This window comes from Lepisma saccharinum, chromosome 23, assembly GCF_977018435.1.
Source record: "Lepisma saccharinum chromosome 23, izLepSacc3.1, whole genome shotgun sequence".
Lineage (NCBI taxonomy): Eukaryota > Metazoa > Arthropoda > Insecta > Zygentoma > Lepismatidae > Lepisma > Lepisma saccharinum.
This window is the reverse complement of record NC_139251.1, coordinates 26795234-26819747: the sequence shown is the minus strand read 5'-3', so window position 1 is coordinate 26819747 and position 24514 is coordinate 26795234. Positions and strand designations below refer to the sequence as shown.

General features: G+C 38.1%; 1 protein-coding gene across 8 annotated transcripts in view; it reads right to left on the bottom strand.

The window, feature by feature from the left end:
* Nucleotides 1-24514, bottom strand: part of raw (NDT-like domain-containing protein raw) — a 261149-nt gene that overhangs the window by 22562 nt on the left and 214073 nt on the right. For 4 of the 8 annotated variants that reach the window (XM_083144445.1, XM_083144449.1, XM_083144446.1 and 1 more), the window contains 9 exons: nucleotides 14639-14748; nucleotides 12541-12655; nucleotides 9169-9248; nucleotides 7710-7822; nucleotides 6521-6735; nucleotides 4298-4406; nucleotides 3951-4045; nucleotides 3219-3282; nucleotides 2335-2413 (listed from right to left, as the gene is read on the bottom strand). In XM_083144445.1, coding sequence (XP_083000571.1) covers nucleotides 2335-2413; nucleotides 3219-3282; nucleotides 3951-4045; nucleotides 4298-4406; nucleotides 6521-6735; nucleotides 7710-7822; nucleotides 9169-9248; nucleotides 12541-12655; nucleotides 14639-14748 — 980 coding nt within the window. Of the gene's footprint in view, nucleotides 1-2334; nucleotides 2414-3218; nucleotides 3283-3950; nucleotides 4046-4297; nucleotides 4407-6520; nucleotides 6736-7709; nucleotides 7823-9168; nucleotides 9249-12540; nucleotides 12656-14638; nucleotides 14749-18527; nucleotides 18610-18709; nucleotides 18803-24514 lie in introns of those variants that run through there. The other 4 variants (XM_083144447.1, XM_083144450.1, XM_083144448.1 and 1 more) reach the window with 3 other exon arrangements.

The following is a 24514-nucleotide window of genomic DNA, read 5'->3' as shown; positions in this document are numbered from 1 at the left end:
ATCCCTAATATTTCATTAACAATCAAGATCATGAAATTTAAATTCATTCCAATATGATGCGAGTGCGGCGAGACATACAAAACTTTCTAGTCGACTTATTTTCCTGTAGTTTACGGTTATTACGAGCTTAAGAAAACAGTTTTCTTTGTGACGTTTCAAAACAAAAAATGTTTTCTTATGCTTGTAATAACCGTAAACTACAGGAAAATAATTCTACAATGCAAGCAATGCGTACATACAAGAAAAACTAATATTTTTAGTCGACTGCGAGATCTTGCACATTTAGTCTTTAGTGGGCGAAGTGACGTCATATCTTGCAGTAGTTGATTGATGCTAGATGCTTGGACTAACACTTTTAGGTTAGGACTAATAAACATGCAAAATTGTAAATTTTTATGCAGTTTTATGACCTGTAGATTGTAAAAAAATATATTATTTATTGATATATTTTCTGGAGTGATGTTGCCCTGCTAAAAATGCACAAACTTTGTCGGGACTAAATCTCCTATAAATTCAATGCCGAAATTCATCATTAGGAGAAGAGAGACATAGTAGTAGATAAATACGGAGAAACTATAACCACCAGCCGCACACATAACAAATTTATAACCACTGTGTACAGAAAACCAGATTCAGGCAACCAGTACATACACGCTCTTTCCAGCCCCCCCCAATGAAAAGCTAATGTTTGGCTGAAATTTATCGAAGAGCCTTCTCCTACTATTGCAGAGAAAAGAGCCTTCTCCTACTATTGCAGAGAAGAAGATCTACGAGAAGAGATAGCCACCATCACTGAAATAACCCTGAAACATAGCTACACAATTTTCAACTTGGTGCAGTAAAGTGGAAATATAGGTCAGGCACCCTACTCAGCGACAATCAACCCATCCACAATCAACCTCCAATGGCAAATATAAGTGGTTTGCCTTCCCCTACCATCCCACCACATCCAATCGCATATCCAAATCCCTTCTCCACTATGACATCAAAGTAGCGCACAAAACCCAATGCCAAAATAGCTGATAAGCTAAACAAACACAAACAGTACTTCCTCTCCCCCCTTGATAATTCAGACGTATATGACGCAGAATGCGAGTGCAAGGCACATTACATCGGCAGGTCCATCAGATCTGTCAATGAAAGAATCTAACAACACCTAACTGATGCTAAAAAAAAAAAAAAAACCCACTACTGGTCTTGTTAAACACATCAAATACAATAGCCATAAAAATACAAAAGGTACAACTCAAGCACATCGCCCACACACTCGTAGACACGAAAATCAATGAAACACATGCCATAATGCACTTCCCATATGAACTAAACATCAATAGCGGATAGGCTCACCACACATGGATTCCCCTACTACAACAGTTAGTGGCAGGAAATAGCAGATGACACGGATGCAGACGTACAGTTAACAACAGCGCACCTAGCGGCAGCCGGAGATGGACAATAGAAGCACGGCAAGCAACAGTACAACAAGTTCAAACGAATATGGTGGCAGTGGCCACTGAAATTAATAGAACAAAGAAGAAAAAAAAAGTTTCGCGGATAAAGTGAGTACTAGTTTCTCCGTTTTTATCAATGCCGATAGTTGGAAATATCCCTTAAATACATGGTCGAAAGTTGGTCACCCTATATACATGTACTTCTCTAATGATGATTTCTACCTCTTTACATTAATTGCAACACTGATTATGATTGACGATGAAAGGACAAATGTAACATTGATGCTCTGACTATGTATTGAACCCTGAATGTTAGTGGTCAGATTATGTAGTGGTTACCAAGCATTTGCAAATTCAAATTAATTACTTATGCATACAATACTAGAAGGACATTATCATTCCTGAGAGAGTAGAGATGTAGTCCATTAGTAAGAAGCAATGCCACATTAAAACACAAAAAAGACAGCAATACATTAACACATTTCTGATGATTAGTAATAATTAGTTGCGTACGGAGATAGGCAGCTTTCAGACCAAAACAACAGCACATGCATGACAAGGGACATGTTTCACTTGGAAATGAACATTCAGAAACAAATGAAACCTTTTGTACTGAAGTGACAGGACTTCTACATGTCACTTGTGTGTCATTCAGGCTGGGCAATTTTCTCATGTCACCTCAGTCTCACATGCACAGTGAATGCTGTTTCACAGACTGGAGGGGCACATTTTGCTTAAGTTGCTTGTCACTTTGGTGTGAAACGTTTGAGTCCTTTGTCACCTGTTGTCTGAAAACTGCCTTGCATTTCATGAAACAAAATATCAATTTGAAATGTAGAAAGATGTTAAATTGTTAATCTCATGAACACTCATAAAAACACACCTTTCTGACCTGCAACAATTGTTCTCAGATCAGCAATTGATAGATTCCGATTGGTCAGTATCCTGAATGCCATACATACCTGTAATACACAAGAGACATATGTTAAGATTCTTCATTAATTACAGCAGCATAATATAATCATTTTTCTTATAATCACAATTTAAGAAATTTGATGAAACACTTATTAAACTTGAAACTACACAAAGGCTTGAAAGGGATAAGGAACCAAACAATAGTGCTTTCTTCATCTGTTAAAAAGTATATTCTTTAACTTATACAGGGTGGTGCATGAAAAACTGGCTGGTTTATCATGTGCCACCCTGTATTTTGAACAAATTTTGATGTATCTAAGACACTGTAATAAGAAAATTCTCAACTATCAAAAAAAAGTAAAGTAAAGTGTTCCCCTGTGCATAGCACCACGCCATGAAGGCATATAGGGGGTGTGAGGGTAACGCCCCACACTTTCTTGATCCGGTCGTGAGTGGGGGTGATGTGATCAGCATCACACCCCTGACCGCCTTTACCCCCCAGGGTTTCCCCCAGGTACCCATGTTATTCGACGCTGGGTGGGCGCCGGGGCCGCTTCCACCGTTAGAAAAGTTCCCGGATTTGAACCGGCCGGGGATCGAACCCGGGACCTTTAGCATGGTAGACAGACGCGTTACCGCCTGAGCCACCGCGGCCACATCAGTTAACTTATTTTTACAGCATAAATGAAATATATATATTCTAATATTCAATATGTTTTCTGACACACAGAATTGAAATACTCCTGCACATTCTTAAAATTCAGAAACTAGCAAAATTTCCTGGCATATTTTCAAGTATTTTGCTCCTATACAGAATACTACAAAAATAATAACAAACAATCTTGTACTTACATCTTTCAAGCTGATTTCCCCTGCACTGTTTGTGTCAAGCGCATCAAATGCTTCCCTCAATTTTCTGAAAATAATAAGTTTGTACATAAAATCTTTCGAACACAATACCAAGAGAATCACAAATTAGTATCAAACTTGCAAGAAGGATAACAAATAAATGCTAATTATGTATTTCATAACATGGAAATTTGTTTGAATTTGTATTTGTATTTTCGCTATTTTATGTTTCTTTTACTCTCTTTACATACATCACAATGAAGAATGAAGTGATGAAATATATGAAGAAAGAAACAAAATTTAATCTAAATGTGTACTCAAGAAGGGCATAGAAATTAATTTTAAAAAATGAAGCAACAAATAATTGCGTACCTCCAAAGTAACCTACAGAGTGACCTGGTTCAATTCCTAGAGGCTGGATGATTTCAGATGATAATTTTTTCAAGCAGCATCTCTAATAAATGGATACTTGGGGACAATCCTAGGGTGGATGAAGCTAACGGGAAGCATGTTGCTGATCACATCACTTCCATAAATAGCCAAGATTGTGAATGTGTGGGATCCTGCCTCCATAGCAAGTTGCAAAGTGTCATGTTACCTTACATTTCACTTTGCATACATCCTTTCCTTTAACGACTCCATAACACAAATTTCTTTGCAAATGAGTAATGCCAAGTTTAATATATATTTATTAATTCACTCAATGTGCCTGCCCTTGGAAGTTCGAATACTTACATTAACTTATCTCCCAGTTGAACATGAGCCATTTTAACAGGCTGCACATAGTCTTTCAGTCCCAGATCTTGTACACTGATGTTTTCACGTAATACCTACAACAATAAACAAAATAAAAAATAATTGCATTTCATAGTTAGTTATTGCATAAGGGCAATATGGAAAACAGTAGGCATGTGAAGCAAAAATAAATAAATAGATAAATACAGATATATCTGAATATTTTTGTTCAGATTGAACAACTATGTTTTGTGTATGATGCATGCATTTCTTATTTACTTTACTTCACGTGGAAGAACTTTATCAATGGACAAATCCCACTGCAGGGAAAAGTTCATTGCACTAACCTTGGCTGTACAGTTGAGAGCAACCGGTATGTTATTGAACACTGGGATTCCCTGCCTTTCCACTAGATCCTGGAGGACCATTTGGCCATTTGTTAAGTCTTCATACTCCCTGCAATTATAAATGATGCAGTACTGACACACAGAAACACCAGTACTGAAACGTTGACACATACAAACACATAAAATTTCATACCATAAATACCACGATTGGCTTATTTTTTTCTGGGGGGGGGGGGGGGGAAACTGGCCTAAAATTGTAAATGTTTGTTGAAATATGAATGCATCTCTGTACCAATGGGTCCGTTCCAAAAGTCACACGAGTCTAACACGTTAAACGAGTTATGGTAACTGGCTGTCCCATAAGTGCTTCCGTGTATTTCGTGAGGTTCATTATGCTGTCCCAAAAGTCGCATTCCATGCGTCTCGTGAAAGAACTAGATGTACGGGCCAGGAGGCTGGTTTGTTCGGTGAGAATAGTCTGCTGCTTGCAGACAACACACGTGCATGATGGCTTCAAACTGCACTAGTTCGGAAAATGTATTATAATATAAACAGAGCGATATGAAGCAACATGCGTGCCTTAACTCTTCTTAGAATGTGATTAAAATGAGAAACAGTGTTCGCAGCAGAGTTTATTTCTGCCAAAAGGACATGCCTTCCGCTGGATGACATGCGGAAAATTTCTATAAACAAAATGCTGTGCCTGCGCTTTCGTCTAGAGCATCCCATAAGTTTGAAAAATAACTGGTTTCACCAGGTTCGAGGCCAGTTACTTTCGTTCGATTCGTTCGTTTCGTTAAGACTTTCGGAACGCTCCCATTATGAATGCAGTGGGTTTTGCCCTTTGAAAAATAAAACTGCATTTTTATATGTTTGCTTAAAGTAGAAAGAAGTAATATAAACAGCCCCCTTCTGAAAATATGAAGGCACAGAGAAACAAAGTAGAAAGTAGAGAAGTTATCAGGGAAATAAAGGTGGAGGAGAGAGTAAAAATTTTGAATGAGAAAGACAAAGTTTGGACAAACCAAATTCAGGTTGAGAAAAGAATCACACACTGGATTGCAGGCATACTTTTAGATATATATCAACACATTTAACTACAGCACGATGCCCACATTGGCCAATACAGATAGTGTAGCGATTCATCTATGCCTTTCCTAATAAAAAAATACCGGTTAGTACAACTTATCTTTAATGGAAACCCCTCTCAAGAAGCAATCAAATTTCTTGAATTTAATTTAATGGAATTGTTATTTTAGGGACACTTTATGCACAGAAAGGCTAATCGGGACTGGACCTACAGTTTAAAGTGGGATCTGAACCACCGTGCAATGTGCCTTGATTACAAGGCGCAATCAAATTTATGTTCGGGAAATTAAAAAAAGGGGGGGGCAAGCTACAATTATTTCACATATTTTTTTCATTCATTTTCTTATCTCATAAATAATTAATTACATAATTAATGACAGGGTTAATGCTCACTTTCAGAGTACTTTCAAATAACTTTCCAGACCACTCTACAATGATTTAACATACAACTAAGTATGTGGTAAGTCTTCAATTCGGGTGTCAATAAAATGGATCTAGTTTATTCACCATTGTTGAACATAAATAAATAAAAAATAAAGTAGAATCTCCCAAGGCAAGTAAGAAAAAAAGGTAATTAATATTTCTGACATTTCCTTGTTCTTACAAAATTCTCTGGCTTTTCCAGAATTTCGAGGTCACTGGAAGCAAAGTGATGAACATAAGCTTTGGTAGGCAGGCATTGAACCAATTCCAGATAATTGGTATGAGGCATTTAACCAATTCCAGATAATTTGTATGAGGCATTTAACCAATTCCAGATAATTTGTATGAGGCATTTAACCAATTCCAGATAATTTGTATGAGGCATTTAACCAATTCCAGATAATTTGTATGAGGCATTGAACCAATTCCAGATAATTTGTATGAGGCCTTTAACCAATTCCAGATAAGTTGTATGAGGCATTTAACCAATTCCAGATAATTTGTATGCACTGAGTTTAGTTTCTGTCAAAATTTAGTTCACCTTGTGTATATCCTCCCCTTTTTTTAAATTTTCTTCACGACATAGATGAGCAACTTTGATAATCCTTTTGCAGCCTTATTTTCTTGTCGTGTGCTGTTTTGCCCTTGTGTCCCGATTTTAATACAGGTAAGCAGCCTATTATAGCTCTTCCAGAAGTGCATAACACTTACTCTATTGATAATGGCTCTCCCCAGATCTTCTGTCCTGGTCCCTCGTACGCATGGACGACCAGAATTAGCTTTCGTTGTCGACCTGAAGAATGGGCTGCCTCAATGATAGATGCCACACTCCTGGTTTCGTTGTCAATCACAAAAAATAACACAGATGCATTCTGCTTCGCTTGATATTCCAATTCGATCAACTCGGGGCCCCAATGAGATACTTGCTGAAAGCATACAAGAAAATGGCATTTGCTCAAAATAATAATTACAAACAACAATAATGATTCATGCGACAAACAATTTAGTCGGCACCTAAAGTCTACACAGAATTTTAATCATAATTATAACATTAAGACTTAAGGTTAGGAGCACAGAGAAACATTTAGAATTTAGAAAATTAATGCATACATTAATAAAGCAGACGTATCATGTATAAAGAATTAGGCTTACTAGTGGATATGAAAGGTAAGCATTTTCAATTCAACCATATGTCTAAATAGGGTGACCATATGTCATGGTTTTCACCCGGAGGTCCCAATGTCCCGAGAGATATCTTTGGGATGGACTTTTCTCTTAAGATTTCGGCCTGTGTATGGGACCAGTGGCCACCCACTATCGTGCGAAATTGGGGAGCTACAAATGAGTAGCATAACCTGGTCATGGATAACCTACAACAACTGGGGGTTTGTCGTGTTGACCACACATCACCATGTAACTGATTGGATGATCTTCCACCTTAGACACTGGCCTTCATGGGTTGTTAAGCCACGGGTTGTTATTATTCTTCATTAATTGAACTGTTTTATTCAAAGTGAGGAATTTCATTGCTATTCATGCATAAATTGTTTCCATTTCTGTGCTGTATATAATGTTGACAGTCCTTAGTATTACAGTGCAGTTCAAATTATGCACTCCAATGCATCTGTAAAATTCATACTTAGTAATTGCTCCTTACGTTTATGTTCTGTATAAATTGTATGTAGCTTTATCTATCTTAAAAGTATATCCTAAAAATAATATTTTAGCAGAAGGGCATCCTTTAATTATAATTAATACTGCATTCACAGCCCTGTGCTGGGGTACTATATAGAAGGGTATGTTGAAATAACGTAAGATAAGAAGTACAAGTAAGGTACAGCATAATATATGCACATAACACATAATTTTTAAAATTATCAATTTACTTTCTAATACTTACTGGATTGTAATATGTGATTCCATAGCTCTTGAGCCTAGGAATCGCAATATCCTGCCGCCATGTTGTAGGATTACACGATCCGCCCAAAAATACTTCGTACTTTGGCACACACTCTAGAAAACCGATTAGAAAACAAAAAAATTTATTCGAGAACAGATGTATTGATGTCTTTCTAAAAACTAGTTCACTTTGTAACAGTCTTATTCCAGAATATTCTTTGAGTTTTCCAATTTTAAATTACACACACATGATATTATTTAAATAAATTCAGAACAAGATAGAGAGTTCTAAAGTAAATCATTAAAACTGTGTAATACCAAATTACCTCAGATTTTATCTGGTAAAGAGCCTAAGGTACTTGTTCTGTCTTTAGGCTATAACAAGGAAAAGTGATTTAAATTAAGATCCAATACTATTAAATTGTATTCCACATAAACAAGGTTTGCATTTGGGAAAATCAAGTATTGTGTAACATTAAGGCTTTATATTCGTTACGCAGTGGTGTGGCGTGACTGGTTCAAAAGTGTTATCGGCCATCAGACATTATCATCTCCAACCTACCTCTCCCCACAAAAAATGAAAAATGTCTTGGATCTAGATTTTTGTTCATTTCGCTCTTCTTTGCAATCCGCTCACTGATTTAGCCACAATCACTCATGAGAGAGTTACCATGAAAATCCAGTGAATAGTGGTCAAGCCTTGCCAATTCTTCATCTCTGTTTCTTTGCAAAGAAATGGCAAGGGGGAAGAAGAACCACACATTTCTCGGGTCAGTTTGAGGTTTGTGCAGTGAGCAGACGACAGAATTCCGCTCCTCCAGCGGAGGAAGGGAAGTCCATCTGTATGTATTGCTGTTGCCAACTTAGTTCTTTGGAGCAAGGATTGTCCAAATCATGAATCGCAACAGGTACTTATCTTTTCGTCTATTACGTAAACGGTCTCAGTTGTAGTTAAATCCAGCCTTTGCTTTGCAGTCTAGCTCTAGTTGCTTCAGAGAAATAGTATCCCCGTTTTAGGTGGGATTTAGCTCTTTTCTGGAAATCCAATGTGACAACACTGGCCTGTGTCCGACAGGCCTGATTGGTAACTGGGCCCCTAAACAGGCAAATGAATAACCCCATTGCACACTTGACCCAAAGTCTTTCCCTGCTTTTTCCTCGCACTGGTACCCTCTCCTTTTGTTACCTCTTGAGGGTAGCAGTATGGCCTCCCTCTTTGCTTCTGTAGGCTGCAGAAAAAAAGTCCTCTGCAACATACACTCGACAGCAACGTTGTAGGTTAACGTATTTAACAATGTTGTTATTTTATTAGAACAACTTCTTAATTCTTTTACATTTTGCTGTTACCTGTGGTATTCTCTGCGGATAATTCTTATATCTGCTCTTATAAGTGCCACTTTTGGACCAAATGTATATATCAGGGATCTTTTTCAAACGAATTATTTATACATATGACTTACTTGACATCTTTCTATTTCTCCATTTCTTATCCTCTCCATCTCTGTCCCGTAATTTGGATAGCTGCACTGGACGAGGCACTCTGAAATTAGTGAATCACAGTTTTGTTTTCAACTGTTGGAACTAGACTTCAGCAATGAAAAACACAGCAAACAAAGAGTGAAAAATTGTTGTAAACACGATATGTTCATTCTAATTTCTTTAATGTCATTTGTATGCGAGATTTAACCAGCCCGGAGAGCAATTTATGTACATAATTGTTTCCTTTAGCACAGCTTGGAGGAGAAACAGTCAACATTTTGAATCAATGCAAACACATTAGTCCATTTCCAAAGCTCTCAATCGAAGTTTGTTTTGCTGGACAAGGCTGCATTGATTCAAAAAGTTACAGGAAATTGTATAAACGACAGATGAACTGTGTCCAGGGGTTTGGTAAATTCCATCCTCTCCCAACATACCAACTGTCTGCAGGGCAACATGGGTTCCGCTGGCCTGAAAATCCTTACGAACTTATTATTTAAAACTTTGCAGGTTTCTCCAAAGAACCGATAAAATTTTTCCAATTTGGTTTTGTTTAAACAAGAGTATCTGTACCTATAGCACAGTACTATTTGGATATTTAAAGTGAAAATGTAGGCTCAAACAGGACTCCAACCTGAGTCTCTGGTATATTATGCCATTTCTCTAATAAACTACTGAAACACATGGATGTTGGGAGTGTTGGGCTCTCACCAACCTACACATATTAAATCTGAATGAATGAACACTCTCATTCGCCAATTTAACATCTGGTAATCATGAATTTTAAAAAAATAATTGCTTGTTCAAGCTTGCACATACAACAAGGAGGACACAAGGCTATCCACAATATGGTGGTTACAAATAACTACAGTTATCAGTAGATAACTCTATACACACATGACATCATACAAGTCATCACTATTTTTAGTGCGTTATCAGTAACATTTTTTTCTTTCAAATATTTTATCAACTTGCACATTTTAAAATCATAATAATATTACACTTCCTTAATTGATACAAAAGCATAAAGTATTATCAAAGTATGACATGGACTACTGTACTTCAACTTATCACTTGGTTCTAAACAATGAACCAGTTAAGGACAAGATTACATCTCAACTGCCTTGGTAATTCAGAATGAGATAAGAAAGTATACATCATTGTACGCAATCATAATCCTCAAAATTTCTATAATCTATATAGTGATAGATTTGGTTTATAGTAAAGTAGCTCTGTTAAAAAAAACAACTGATAAGGCTGTTGGAACTTAGTACAAAACTAATTTATCATAGCTATTTGTGCTACTAAAATATGAGAATGCAATCTGCTCTGAATTTCTAAACAAATATATTTGCATTCACAAAAAAAAACAGTGTCATTATTAGTGCTTATTATTGTTCTGAAACGTCATTACTTTACAAAATAATTCACAAAAGTATATATCCTGCCAACCCTGATGATGATCATGCCTATCTACATCACCTCTGATTTAAATAAATCTTACAATCAATTTATATACTTATTGGAGTATCCAATTAAAAAATTAGAACCCCTTTAACTGAGTATTTTCTAAACGACATTTTGTGTTAGGATTATTGAAATTGATATATTTTTCATAATTCAGAAGACACCCAGACTTTGAAACTTGTTGGCTATCAAAGAAGCTTTATGTCCATTGAAGGGCCGAGTCAATACTGATGATGATGTATCAGTATCGACCAATTGGTTGGATTTTATTTGCCAAGACCAGTCAATACTTTCCTGACGTTTGAACCATTCGCAGTGCTCACTAAAATGCCAAGTTGCACTTTTGTGGAAGTTACCTTGAAAATTATGCAAAATTCGAGGTTTCCATTGATTTTACACCAACATTATTTGAAAAAACTGTATTTTAATATTCTGAGGTAATTTTTTAATGTCTTTAAGGAGAAAACTGCTAAATTGATCGCTATAATATTAATCAATATGTTGATTTAATTGTTACTTCTTCCGCTGGCACATTTGCACGGCAGATGTTTGATATTTGATGTATAAGCTGAAGAAACGCTGCAGAACCGTGATGGTGTAATCGGTAGGGGATCTGACTGCCATGTGAGAGACCTGGGTTCAATGCTCTAAGGTCGCAATTTTTCTGGCATTATCCTCGCTTAAAGTGGCTCTTGGGCTCACCCAGCCTCAAATCAATGGGTACCTGGGGGGTGAAGGTAGCTGGAGTGTGGTACTGATAACGTCACCTCCAAAATGATCGCGATCGAGAATGCGTGGGGCATTCTACATTCACATCTCCTAAATGTGCATTCATGGCACAGTGCTATATGTGGGGAATTTTACCTTACCAGCCAAAGAAAGTAACAACGACCAAGAAGTGGCATTACCAGAGGATTTTCAAGGACTCTGCTTCAGTGTTTAAGTCTACTATGAATGACTGATTTTCTCACTCTTGTTCCTTGTTCCCCTCTTATTTGGCTCCCCGCCTCCTCTTTTCCTTCATATTATTGATTGATTGATTGATTTGGTGTTTTAAGTCCACTTGATGCACAGTAAGGCTAATCGGGACTGGACCTACAGTTTAAAGTGGGATCCGAACCACTTGTGCCTCCACCAGGTATTGAACCTGGGACCCCTTGATTACAAGGCGACGACGCTACCACTGCACCATCGGGGAGGCCCTTCTCTCATATTAAAATGTGCATTGGCATTCTTTGAAAATTTTCCACGTAAGATTTATTTGGGAAGATATGTGAGCTAAGACAATTTCACAACAGCCTTGACCCTGCACTTGCCCATCTGGCAGTAGCACCATTGATTCAATCATGAAAAACATATTCTACACAAAATGAATACAGTAAAACCTCGTTAATCTGGACTCCCATAAGATGGACTTCGCTTAATCCGGACAGGCAAAAGGCAAAAAAAATAAAAAAAGCAGAATGCAAGGTTTTAAATGTGGGTAGAAGTCAACAAGAGAACTTCCCAAAGAAAACGCAGTCAACCACTGATGAAATTCTGTTTCCCGCAAACTTTGTACTGTAATGTAATTAAATACACCATAATAAACGTGTTTTGTTGCTTTATACGGAGTTTTAATGCACTTTCTACTGTTTTTTTAGGTTATTTCAGTTAATTTGGACTTTCGTTAAACCGGTCAACATATTCCCCCTTTAGTCCGGATTAACGAGGTTTTACTGTACCTTAATACATAATGCAACAACTTTTATAGTCCATGACAAATTGTTCATGGTTATTTTCTTTCACACGCTCTTTCAAATCAAATAATTTACCCAAAACTCGACCAAAGCAAAGGAGGAAAACTTCTACATCAATGTGAGTAGTTAAAAACAGTTGCAACTCACCCTCTTTCATAGCATCTTTTAAGTTCTGTGGCAAACACGCAAAATTCGCCAAATGTCAAGTAAGCTGCTGTATTACGATGAGCACATTCCTTAGCACACTGCAGCATTTCATAGACTGAAAATATAAGCACAATAAATAGTCTATTAGTTGTTTTGTTGTAGGAAGATCAAGTAAGCTAGCAGCCATGAATTTACATTATGTTTAGTTCAGTTACATTGGCATTCTAAGTTTAAAGGTGTTCCCAGTCTTGATACTACTATCGGTTATACAGGTTGACACAGGCAAGTGTACTCAGTTTTGAATGAACATTACACAGTTAATTGTACACCAAACTGTATTATATTTTTTGTATAATGTTTGTGATCTATTGCCATTTATTTATTTACAGCCCTTCCATGAACAGCCTACGGGGATTGTTTCCTGGTCATTTGATTTCCAGGTTCGGAGATGTGCCTTGCCTCCCCGATCTCCCGACCTGAGTATGTGCGACTTCTTTCTGTGGGGGTATTTAAAGGAGCGAGTTTACGTCGACAAATTCCCGTTCATTAGACGAACTGAAGACAGCTATTCGTAGGGAGGTGAAGCAAATCACTCAGGAGACATTGGAATGCGTGTGGGGCAGCTTCGCCTCTCGACCGGAAAACTGCATTATGGAAGATGGACATCACCTTCCAGATTTGATCTTTTCTACGTAACACAAATGGCATTACTTCCCTCGCCTATTCAAACCCCAGGAATAAAGTTTGGTGTCACATCAACTGTATAACGTTAATTCAAAAATGAGTGACACTTCCCTGTGTCACCCTGTACTTAAAAATGGAGTAAATAAAAGGAATAGGGTTGGAAATTTACCTCATAAAATAATTTCAGTTTCTCCATTACATCAAAACTGACTAAGTAGCTGAGCTGGTTGGTCGACTTACATTTTGCACCAATTGTGCCTTTCATCAATTCAATCATCGTTGCAATTAGCCAAAAGTTGCATTAAAAAGCAACTAAAAGTAGAAAAATACAGATTCTGTGTTGCAAATGTTAATATTAACACTTGCAGAATTCTGAGTGGATAACTTATTATGACCTTGAAAAAAAAATCAATAATTTCATTCCAATTTCTTTTCTTGGGTTAATTATGACAATTACAATAATTATATCCAATTAATCTTCTGTAATAACATTTTTTTACAGTACATTTCATCGTCATGTCTACGCAAGAGTTAATCATTGTACATGGGACACTGTGTTGAGAGGTCTAGTAAACTTTAGTTAGGAAAACGGTTTCAAGAGTGGTTTGAATCTCAGAACTTGAAATTTCATATCACAGCAGCATGTTTAGGAATTTTTGTAAGAGTACATATGGATATTTTTAAAAACAAGTCAGTGTAAAATACTATATTACCCATGAAATCTACTATATTATGAAAAATGTGGCACATAACACCTAAAATACCTCTAAGTCCCCAGTGTTGATTACAACTTGTCATACAATTTGCTAACTTATTATAGACATCAACTGGTAACACAATACACTTTCTGAACCCCTCCCCAAACATGGATGATCTGGCATGTACAGGAATTTACTAAGAGTATGTGACTATTCTTGTTTAGCAAGTCGATGAACAATAATATACCACTGAAACCTACCTGTATTATTAAATATCTGGCATGTAATACTAAAAATCTCTCTAGGACCCCCAAGCATTGGTTACAACTAGAGAACGGATTTATACGAAATTTCATATTCTGTATATTTAATCTCAGTGATGAAGAAACTAATATTTATGTTTTGAAGGGAATAGACGTCAATTTGCATGAAAAAATCATATTTCATAATTATGGGAAAATCTTAATATTTTTAAAATTTACTTTTTTCATTTTCTACCGTATTTTACACCAAAGTTATTTTGTGCGATTCTGAAACTTTTTTCTACAATCTGCTAGCTTAGCATAGGAATAGAGTTTCTGACCCCAACCCCCCTCCCAACATGAATGACTCAGTTCGGAAGATGGTAAGATTCCTTGGGATATGAAGGTTCATATATTCGATAAGAATGTGCAAACTGTAAAAATATCGTTACTAGAATATATATGTAAGCTTACCTTGGGATTTAGATGGGTATAATTCCATGTCATTGAAAAGCTGCTGCACTTTATCAGATGGAATATAATTTGTTGCTCCAACCCTCCCATACCACACCGCATAGACTTCCCTGCAGAGAAAAGGATGATAAAGATTGTACGATTTAATGAGAAGGGTGTTATTCTAAGGTCTAAAATAAGCCTGTCTCGCCTTTATATGATTTAGGCAATTGCGACCGGGTTGTACAGGGTGAGCCAAAAGTCCCATTTCCCTGTATGTATTTTGCGACGAGACATGTTAGCTAAGGAGGTTACAGACAAGTATTTAGTCCAGAATGTCTGTGTGGAGACCATCATTTTTGTAACAGAAAATTATACACCTCCAGGTACGGTGTGAAATTCTACGCAGCAATGTGCGAGTGATCGTGGCAAATGCATGCCGAACGGCTTCTTTCAGCTCGTTAGTTTTGTGGTAACGAGTGCCGGCAACTTGCTGTTTGATATAACCCCACAATGCATTATCACACATGAAAGATCTGGACTTGTAACAGTGGAGAACCACGTCTAATCCATCTGTTACGAAACACTTCATTAAGATATTCTCGCACGGCAATCGAATACTGAGGTGGTGCTCCATCTTGCTGAAACCTGACGCAATCGATAAGTCCTTTGGCTTGCAGTTGAGACACAAACCAGTCTCGTAACATGGTGAGATAATACCTACGGGGTTCTGGGACTTTTGGCTCACCCTGTAGAATGTTACCACTAGAAAAAATTTAACACTAGTTGCTGGTTTTGTATGCCCTGATAGGAAATGTTGGAGGAGGCATAAGGAAAAGATTACAAGAACATACCGGGTGGTCCAAAAGTCCCGGAACGGTCAAATATCGTGAGAAATACACATCAAATTGGAAAACGAAAAAATACGTGTTTAATAAGTGAAAGAAAGCTATTCAATGATATCACACTTGATTCGCCACCCCAGCCCCCTGGGGGTGGGACGGGGGGCAACTGTGAAATTTTAAATGACTTTTGGACCACCCGGTATATTAAAACAGAAAGCTGAAACATTGCAAGACAAAATAAACTGGCAAGTTTAAGTTTGAAATTCAACATACAAAAATTTGACTTATGAACCTCCTTTTGCTGTTTTTAAATGCAATAATTTTTCTACTATGACTGGACACATAGGCGTATCCAGAAAGAAAATTTGGAGGGGGTCCAGCCAGGGGTGTCAATTCTCCAAGGCCAATGACGTGTCCCCCTCTATAATAATACGATGCTGGTAATCACTAATTATTGTTATTATTATTGTTGTTTTCTTTTGTTATTCTTCGAATCGTAATTTCAGAATTGAATGTCTGTTGACACTTTTCAGAAGCAGTATGAAATATTTAACTGAACTCTTCAATCGAAATCTCCCGAAGTCTCTGAAGCAGTTCTGTGGCGTCTAAGAAAGAGCAGAGGCTAAATTGTAATGAGGGCTCTAAATACTTTGACAACTGTACAGGAAAACTGAAAAACTTTTCTCAGATAAGAAGTACAATTAAGAAAGTCCCATTTTCAACTGCGGCTAGGTCACTTGATTGGGATGGTTCACTCGGACAGCTCCGCTTAACTGACAAGGTTGAAGAAATTTAACAAAAACATGAAGTGAATCATGTTTTTCTAGAAATCGAGTTTCACACATTGACAACAGTATTTTTTTAAGTCTGGTACATAATGCAACGTATTTGTTTTTACGTGTAGCATTTCACCTGCATATATTAATAAAAATCATCAACTTCACTTACTGTACCAAACCAGTTTCTCGCTGATATACTGTATCACTACTCAGTGTGAAAATAATAATAATAATAATTAGTGGATGTTACTATTTTCAGAATCCACAAGAAAATAAAAGATTTCTTTGGGGGGGTTCGGACCCTCTGAACCCACTCCTGTATACGCCCTTGACTGGACATATTCATGCACTTTTACACAATGATGTACGAAAATCAGAAACATGTTCGAAAGGATGTTTTCTGTGAAAATCAATAACAAAATCTGTAAAGAAGGAATTCTTTGCTGACGGTACAATTTTAAAATACGATACGATAGTGACGACACACATCAAACAAGAAAAACATAGAGAAGTAAATGCTTTATTAGCCGAAATATGCATTTTTATATGGTATTTACTGACATATTATTTACAATCACAAAGGAAATACCACCCGCCCCCAAAACTTTATCGATGGTAGATTAGATGACATTGATCAAGGGACACACACACAGTCCATGTCTAGGACGGGACGAACTCGTACCCTTAGATTCTAAGATAAAATAAAAATGTCGACCACTTAGCGTGCTTGTCCACCGAGCCAGACAGTGAAGTTTTCACAAGAAACAATTAACTTTGGGCGTGCCGCTGGGTCATTTTAAAATAATAAATAAATAATAATAATAAAACAGCGTCCTCCTATCAGGGGATAAAATGAGAATTAACAATAAATCAAGGATGAATTGAAGGGCTCGGGTGCAAAACATGGTGCATTTTGGTCATTTTTGAGTTACAAAGTAAAATGTGCCATCCTTCAATTTTCGAGTAAAATTGCCAAGTCATACGTGGAATTAAAAATATCTTCTATGCGGATAATTCAGGTCTGACATACCTATGTTATTATTAACTAACATTTTCAACAATTTGCATTGCACTCAGTGAAGCCTTCTGAAATTTGTAAACACAACACGAAAACAATTTATCTACAGTGTAGCTTCTAATAACCTTTATTCTTAATGAACTCAGAAATGACCAAAATGTAACTTACCATGTTTTACATCCGAGCCCTTCAATTATGCAAATGCATGAATACAGCTGAAGAAGGGTGTGTATTTTACGTTCAAATGAACCCTTCAGAAACCGACAAGGACGCTGAAACAAGAAACAGCAGAATCCAATGCAATTACTCTCGGCTGTTAGGATACGCTTCAATGCGCTTTTTATGCAGATAATCCAAAATCAATCCTCAATGGACAATTCCTTAATTACAACATCTTCAAAATTATTTTCAATCAATAAGCAAAAACGAACACAATCAATGCATTCAGTTGTTCAACTACGTACGCTAACACAACGTATTCAAGCAATACACTTTCCAGCTTACGCGAATTAAGCTGTGACGTGAAAATAAAATCACCTTCAATTAAGAACCGAACCTTTATTTCTAGGTCAACGTCTTGCCAAGTAAACAAAAATACGAGCTGTTCGTGCGGCAAGCCGTTCTATATCTGGCAGTGACTTCATTCTGTTCCGCCGCAGCATGTGAACATTTGCCAAAGTTGCCTGTCACCTTCCCAGATCCAACGTACCTTGCAGCGCCAACAACGTTTTTTTTTTTTCCTGTTTGCCTGGCTTCAGTTGTTTAACGTCCCGACCTGAGTGCAATGAATGGAACGCTTTCACAACATATGATTCGGCACCAACAAAATACAAATGAAGTTACTATGTAGTGTAAAAACCACCAGTATAATATCACAGCAATGTTGCAAGGAGTGCGAAGCACAATTTCCCTCTCACAAGAAAATTTCCCTTCATCTTGGAAAAAATGAAGCAGCGATCACAAATTTTAAAATATCATAGAAAACACGAATTCATCGTGGAAACACTAAGACATAAACAAGAGGAAAACAAAAAAATATATGTTATAAAATTGTCCATTTTGCGAAAATATTTACGAAAATGAAAATTTTCATAAACATTAGGATGCTATAACAAAAATTTCAATTAAATAATAATGCAGGGATACTGGGGCGTACCAATAATACAAACACTTATTCCGGGAGGAGGGTAAACGACCTTTCCCAGAGAGAGCGACACTCAAATTGGAACTTCTTAAAAATTATTTTCCATGTTTACCGAAAATTTTACCTGAATATCCCCGCAATGAGGGAAATTTTCCTTCACATAGCAACACTGTATCACGGTAAGTTAACAAAAACACTGAAACGATCGCTATAATCCTTTTCTAACCCATACAAGAAACACAACGAAAGCAATAACTCCACCTCGTGCCATGTCGGTTGCACACACAAAAAACTAAACAAACTCGCCTGAAGTTCCGCATCGTCTTCCCTCGAGCAAGAAGCGAAAGTGGCGACACCAAGCTTCGTAAATTCAGGTAAGAGTCCGGCCATGTTCCTTCTTCCTAGAGTCGTTTTCACGTTCAGAAGACACAATGGGCTCTTATGGGCAATGCTTTTCTTATGGGAAATACGAGCGCGCTGTTGTCAAATTTCTGGATTTACAAATTTAGCTTAAGTAAAATCGGTACCTGCAGTTTTGCAGGAAATTTTGTAGAGAATACGATGGTGAACACAAAAAACTGGTAACTTGCTTACATAATTTTAGATAAATTAAAAACGCAAATTTTCTGTGAAAACAAAATTTTTACATTGTTTTCATTCCTAACGTTGAAACATGCCGTAAAATTGAAGCATTCATTATGAAAAAAATTGAAACTGTTTTTTACTTGTCATAGGTGATGGTGGTGCTCAGAATTTATCAATACTTTAAAGCATATTCGCATTAAAAAATATTCAAATAAGGTATGTGGAGATTTTTTATATTCGTGCAGTGGAAAATGTCGTCGCTGGTCATTTCTTGTTCTGTAATTCCAAGTAAAAACTTCCAGCGACAAAGTTGTGGAGAAAATAATGAAATTATTTTTTATAACCACTCAAAGGTTCCCAGAAATATTACTTCCATGCATTTGGAGTCTCTTTTTAACCCGAACCGCGCGCGAAGTAAGGAGACGTTGTCTGGCCATCTTGAGCTGACTCGCCGCAGCATTCCGGCTAATCACCACCAAGTTTTGGAGTTATTTTATTTCCATTCAGTAAAAATATTAACTTCATGCAGTTTGTTATAATAGAATTGCAATTACTTAAATTTAATAATTGACAATTATTTCCAATGTTGCTGTTGTGAGCAACATTAGTGCTGTCGCAAATACACGTTGTTTTTGTTTACATTACTGTCGACATTAATACTGAAATCAAGATCACCTTTTAGTTTCCAACGTACACAAATAAATTCATAGACAAAAATGAATTTATATATACGTATATGTAACACATTACCATATCTCAATGTTATTCTATGAAATAATTACAGAGAAAGGTGAATGAATATTCAATGTGCCTGTGTATTAAATTAAATCTAATGGGAAAATTACATGCTAATGAACTGTAATGTTCACAGTATAATATTAATATTAATAATTACATATAATTATCATTATATATACAAAATATGTAACACCTTCATTGTGAAGGAAGCTCATCATTTCCCGGCGACATGAGCTAGCGCTGTATTGGCAACACTGTGCGGTTTCTCCATAAGCGCCGTTGTCTCTTCTGAACGTGAAAACGACTCTAGTTACCTCCATCCTGCGGCCAAAAGCGCTACTATTGAATGTTGACTCTTGTAAGCCTAGCATGCGTTATCGCCCGTTGCATGATAAGACGGACAAGAGCTTCAAAACCAATGACGTAATGTTCTACAATGGGAAGTGATGTCACGCAAATTACAACGCGCCATACTTTTTGTGTACGGTCATGTCAACAAAACAAATCTATCCGCAAAGAAAATCTGGGCGATATTGTTACAAGTTCGACGAGATCGCTGTGAGTAAATTCGAAAGGCACAAGCGCGTCCAGAGCACCAATACACCGGGAAGGGGGGGGGGGGGGGGGACGTACTGCGACGCGTCTACGCGAGTTGATACGGATGAACTTGACACAACAGTGGTCGGTCAAATGTCAGTGATTCGAAATTAAAGTCCCACTCAAGGTTTATGACACATTGCCCACTCCAACTGATTGACCTAATCAATCCAGTCGGAGCTTACGACCGTAAAATTATTCCGTCTGCATCAGCTGTGGCGCTCGAGAAGAGATTTCTCTCGTAACCTTCACGAGCGATTATGACGCAAGACGAGTTCATTCAATGCCGTTCGTACCAAACGAGGTGCATTATGGGTTGGATCTTCAAGTGAAAGTAAGACTTTGTAGCTTATACACGGTTTTCATTACGACGATTGCAGTGGGTATTCGTTGGTTGGTTGACTTGGTGCTTTACGTCCACTTTATGCACAGTAAGGCTAATCGGGACTGGACCTACAGTTTAAAGTAGGATCCGAACCAGTGGGTATTCGTAGTACTTTTTATATTAGCCTACTAGCTCACTGCTCACACATCATACAACCACTGTTGCCAGTACTTGAGACCACATGCGCCAAGTTTTGATAGTATTCACAAGGTACTGGGGAATATACAATAGTTGTAGTTGTAATCAAGAGGCACACAGTGATTCACATCCTACTTTAAACTGTAGGTATAATCATAGTTAGCGTGCAGTGGACCTTAAATCGAAACTCAAATACTCTCTACTGCATAGGCCGTAGCACGTGTCTGTCACTATCACAGCGTATTCCAACCACTTGGTCAATGAAGATGAATGCTTTGTAAAGTAACTGCACGTATATGAAGGTGTTCTAAACAAGCGAACGCGTTGAACGATCAACTCACAACCTCGAAGGTTCGGTGTTCCATCCAAACTTGACTGTGTGTAAAGTTCCCCGTGCCATGAAGGCACATATAGGGGGTATGAGGAGAGAGGACCTCACACATTCTCGATCTCGGCCATTATTCGAGGTGACGTGATCTGCAACACGCTCCAACCGCCTTTACCGCCCCCCTTCAGGGTTGCCCCAGGTATCCACTAATTTGAGGATGGATGAACCACAGATAAGCTTTATGCGGGGACAAGGCAGGAAAAATTTCGACCATAGATCACTCACCATGGGAATCGCGTGGCAGCCACACGCCCTATCGACTAGACACCACTGCGGCTCTGGTTCTGTCTGTAGCATCATCGATAGGGATTGGATTGTCTACTTTATGCACAGTAAGGCTAATCGGGACTGGACCTACAGTTTAAAGTGGGATCCGAACCCCTATGTGCCTCCACCCGGTATCGAACCCGGGACACCTTGATTACAAGGCGACGACGCTACCAATGCGCCATCGGGAAGGCCCTCGTCGATAGGGAGAGAGAGAGAGAGAGAGACAGACAGGATAGGAGGGAGAGCGATAGATCGACAATATCCTTGGTGAAAGAAAAGTATATCTGAGGTCAAAACTAGTTGCTCATCTTTGTTATCTTCTTCCGCCGAAATAATTTAGTGTGGGGACATTTTCGGATACGATCGTTTGTGGAGAGGGGGCACTTAAATTCATTGGTCATCACCATCGTCACGATTAGACGACGTACATTAACAAATAATACACATATACAATAAACGAACCACATCATGCATTGCCAGTGTCCTCGAGTAAATAATTTGTTACTCACACGGCCATTCTGTAAAAGGAAACGGGGGAGGGGGACGGACTTATCTCCAGAATTTTACTTCCGAGTATTCTATAACCTCAATCTTTCGTCAAGGAACAGTGAAGGTTTTAATGTCAAGGTCTTTACTCTATAATGGTTTATCATATGGGTGATAATATCGTATGAATCCAGCTTCCTGAAACTTGGTTATGATGGGGAATTTTTCGCTAAAAGTGACAGACAAGGCGATACAAAATTTTTTACCAACATATGCCTATATACCTAGGTGTATACAGTGATGGACAAAAGTAATCATACAGTGGAACTGAAAGGAAGAAAGGACGAATTGCAGCAGCTAGGAAAACAATAAGGAAGTCAAAACTGTTAATGCTTGACCATATATGTACCAAACGATATATTGACAACAACAATAAATATCAGATTCTGCTTGTAGAAAAATAAAATGCAATACATTCTCAATACCCGCTTCTTTGGCTGGACCAAAGTATTCATACACCAACATAAAAGTTCATTTTGAAGACAAGAAAGTAACAAATACCATGTCGTCAGAATTTAGTATGCATTCCTCTGTTATGGAGAACAACTGTCAGTCTCTTTTGCATAGAATGAACAAGAGGCGTAGTTATTTCAGATGTAATATTGTGCCACTCATGCAAAATGACCTCTTTCAGTCTATTCTTGCTTGTTATGCCATGTTTTCGGAGTCTGGTTTCCAAATGGCTCCAAAGATATTCGATGGGGTTAAGGTCTGGGGACTGAGGTGGAGTTTTGAGTGTGTGGGGAGTATTATATAACATCCAAAGGCGGACAATCTCAGCTGTATGTTTAGGGTCGTTGTCCTGCTGGAAGTAAAAATTATTCCCAAGACCCAAATGATTGATACTCTGCTGCAAATTATTCTCAGAATATCCAAATAGACAAATCTATCCATAGTTCCCTCAATAAAGACGAGTTCTCCAACACCTGAGGCTGACATACAGCCCCAGACCATAACGCCACCACCTCCATGTTTAACTGTAGCCAAGAGATTTCGAGGCTCAAGCTTAGTATTGGGCTTTCTCCACACCAAAATTCTACCATCACTATGGATAATATTAAATTTACTCTCGTCCGTAAACAACACTTTATCCCAGAAGTCCAAACTCTTACTCACATACTCCTTTGCAAATGTTAATCTGGCCTTCTTGTTCTTCTTACTGATGTATGGCTTCCTTCTAGGTACCCTAGCTCTGTACCCTGCTCGGTTGAAAAGCCTTCTAATACTTCTTGAGGACACTTGTTCTCCCAGGTGTTCGTGAACATGTGCCGACACTGCTGACGATGTTAATTTTGGGTTTTTCTTGATCATTCTCAACAGTTCTTGTTTTTCTCTCGAAGTAAGTTTCTGAGGACTCCCAACCCTTTCCCTATTTATCAGCACTTTTGTGTCTTTATATCGTTTGATGACACTTTGCACAGTCGCACGACTTCTCCCAACTATGTCTGCGATTTCAGAATATGATTTCTTATTGTGGTATAATGATATCATAATTTTCCTCTCTTCGATCGTGCTTCCCTTCCCTTTGCGGCCCATTTGACTTCCTGCAGCACGCCAACACTAAACCAACCACTTCCTTACACAGGTGAAACTGCAGTAAACAAATATCTGGCACTGAATGATGGAAATGGTTGTTTCACGAACTTTTTCTGGGGTTTATAACCTGGTGTATGAATACTTATGACCATCCAGAAAGCAGTTTATCTAAGGATTACCCACATTTCTCATGACAATTTCAATTGTATGCACACAATTGCTTTGCGTTTCTATTCTTGCCATTCCAATGGGGCATATGTGCTACAGACTTGACTTGCCTTTACGGTCTTCTTTGTATAATAACATGTTTCATTCAGACAATGCCTTTGTATGAATACTTATGTCCATGACTGTATATGTATGTACAAGGGTTGATCAAATGAAAAAGGTACAAAACGACACTGTCGGTGTAAATTAATACTTTATTCAAAGTATCCTCCATAGGCCTGAGCACATTGATCCCATTGATGAACGAGCCGAATCATTCCTTTTTCCCAGAATTCCTTTGGCCGTGACGCGACCCAGTACTTCACAGCGTCCTTGAGTTCATCGTCCGAGGTGAAGGGCTTTCCTTTGAGATGCTTTTTCAGGGGACCAAACACATGGAAGTCACAGGGGGATAAGTCCGGACTGCATGGCGGATGGTCTAGCTGCTCCCACTTGAACCTGGCCAGTTCCGCGTGTGTGACCCTGGAGACGTGTGGACGTGCGTTATCATGGAGCAGAACCACACCCTCCATGAGCAACCCCGGTCGTTCGTCTTCCCCGTAAACGTTCACCATCCGGCGATGAATATCGGCCGGTGTAACACCTTCCGCTGTCAGAAAACGGATAACGCCTCGCTGCTCCTCAACAGTCGAATTTGCCAATATTAACGCCATCCTGTCCGAACACGCACTGCCGCGTCACTTGGACGGCGCTCTGTATC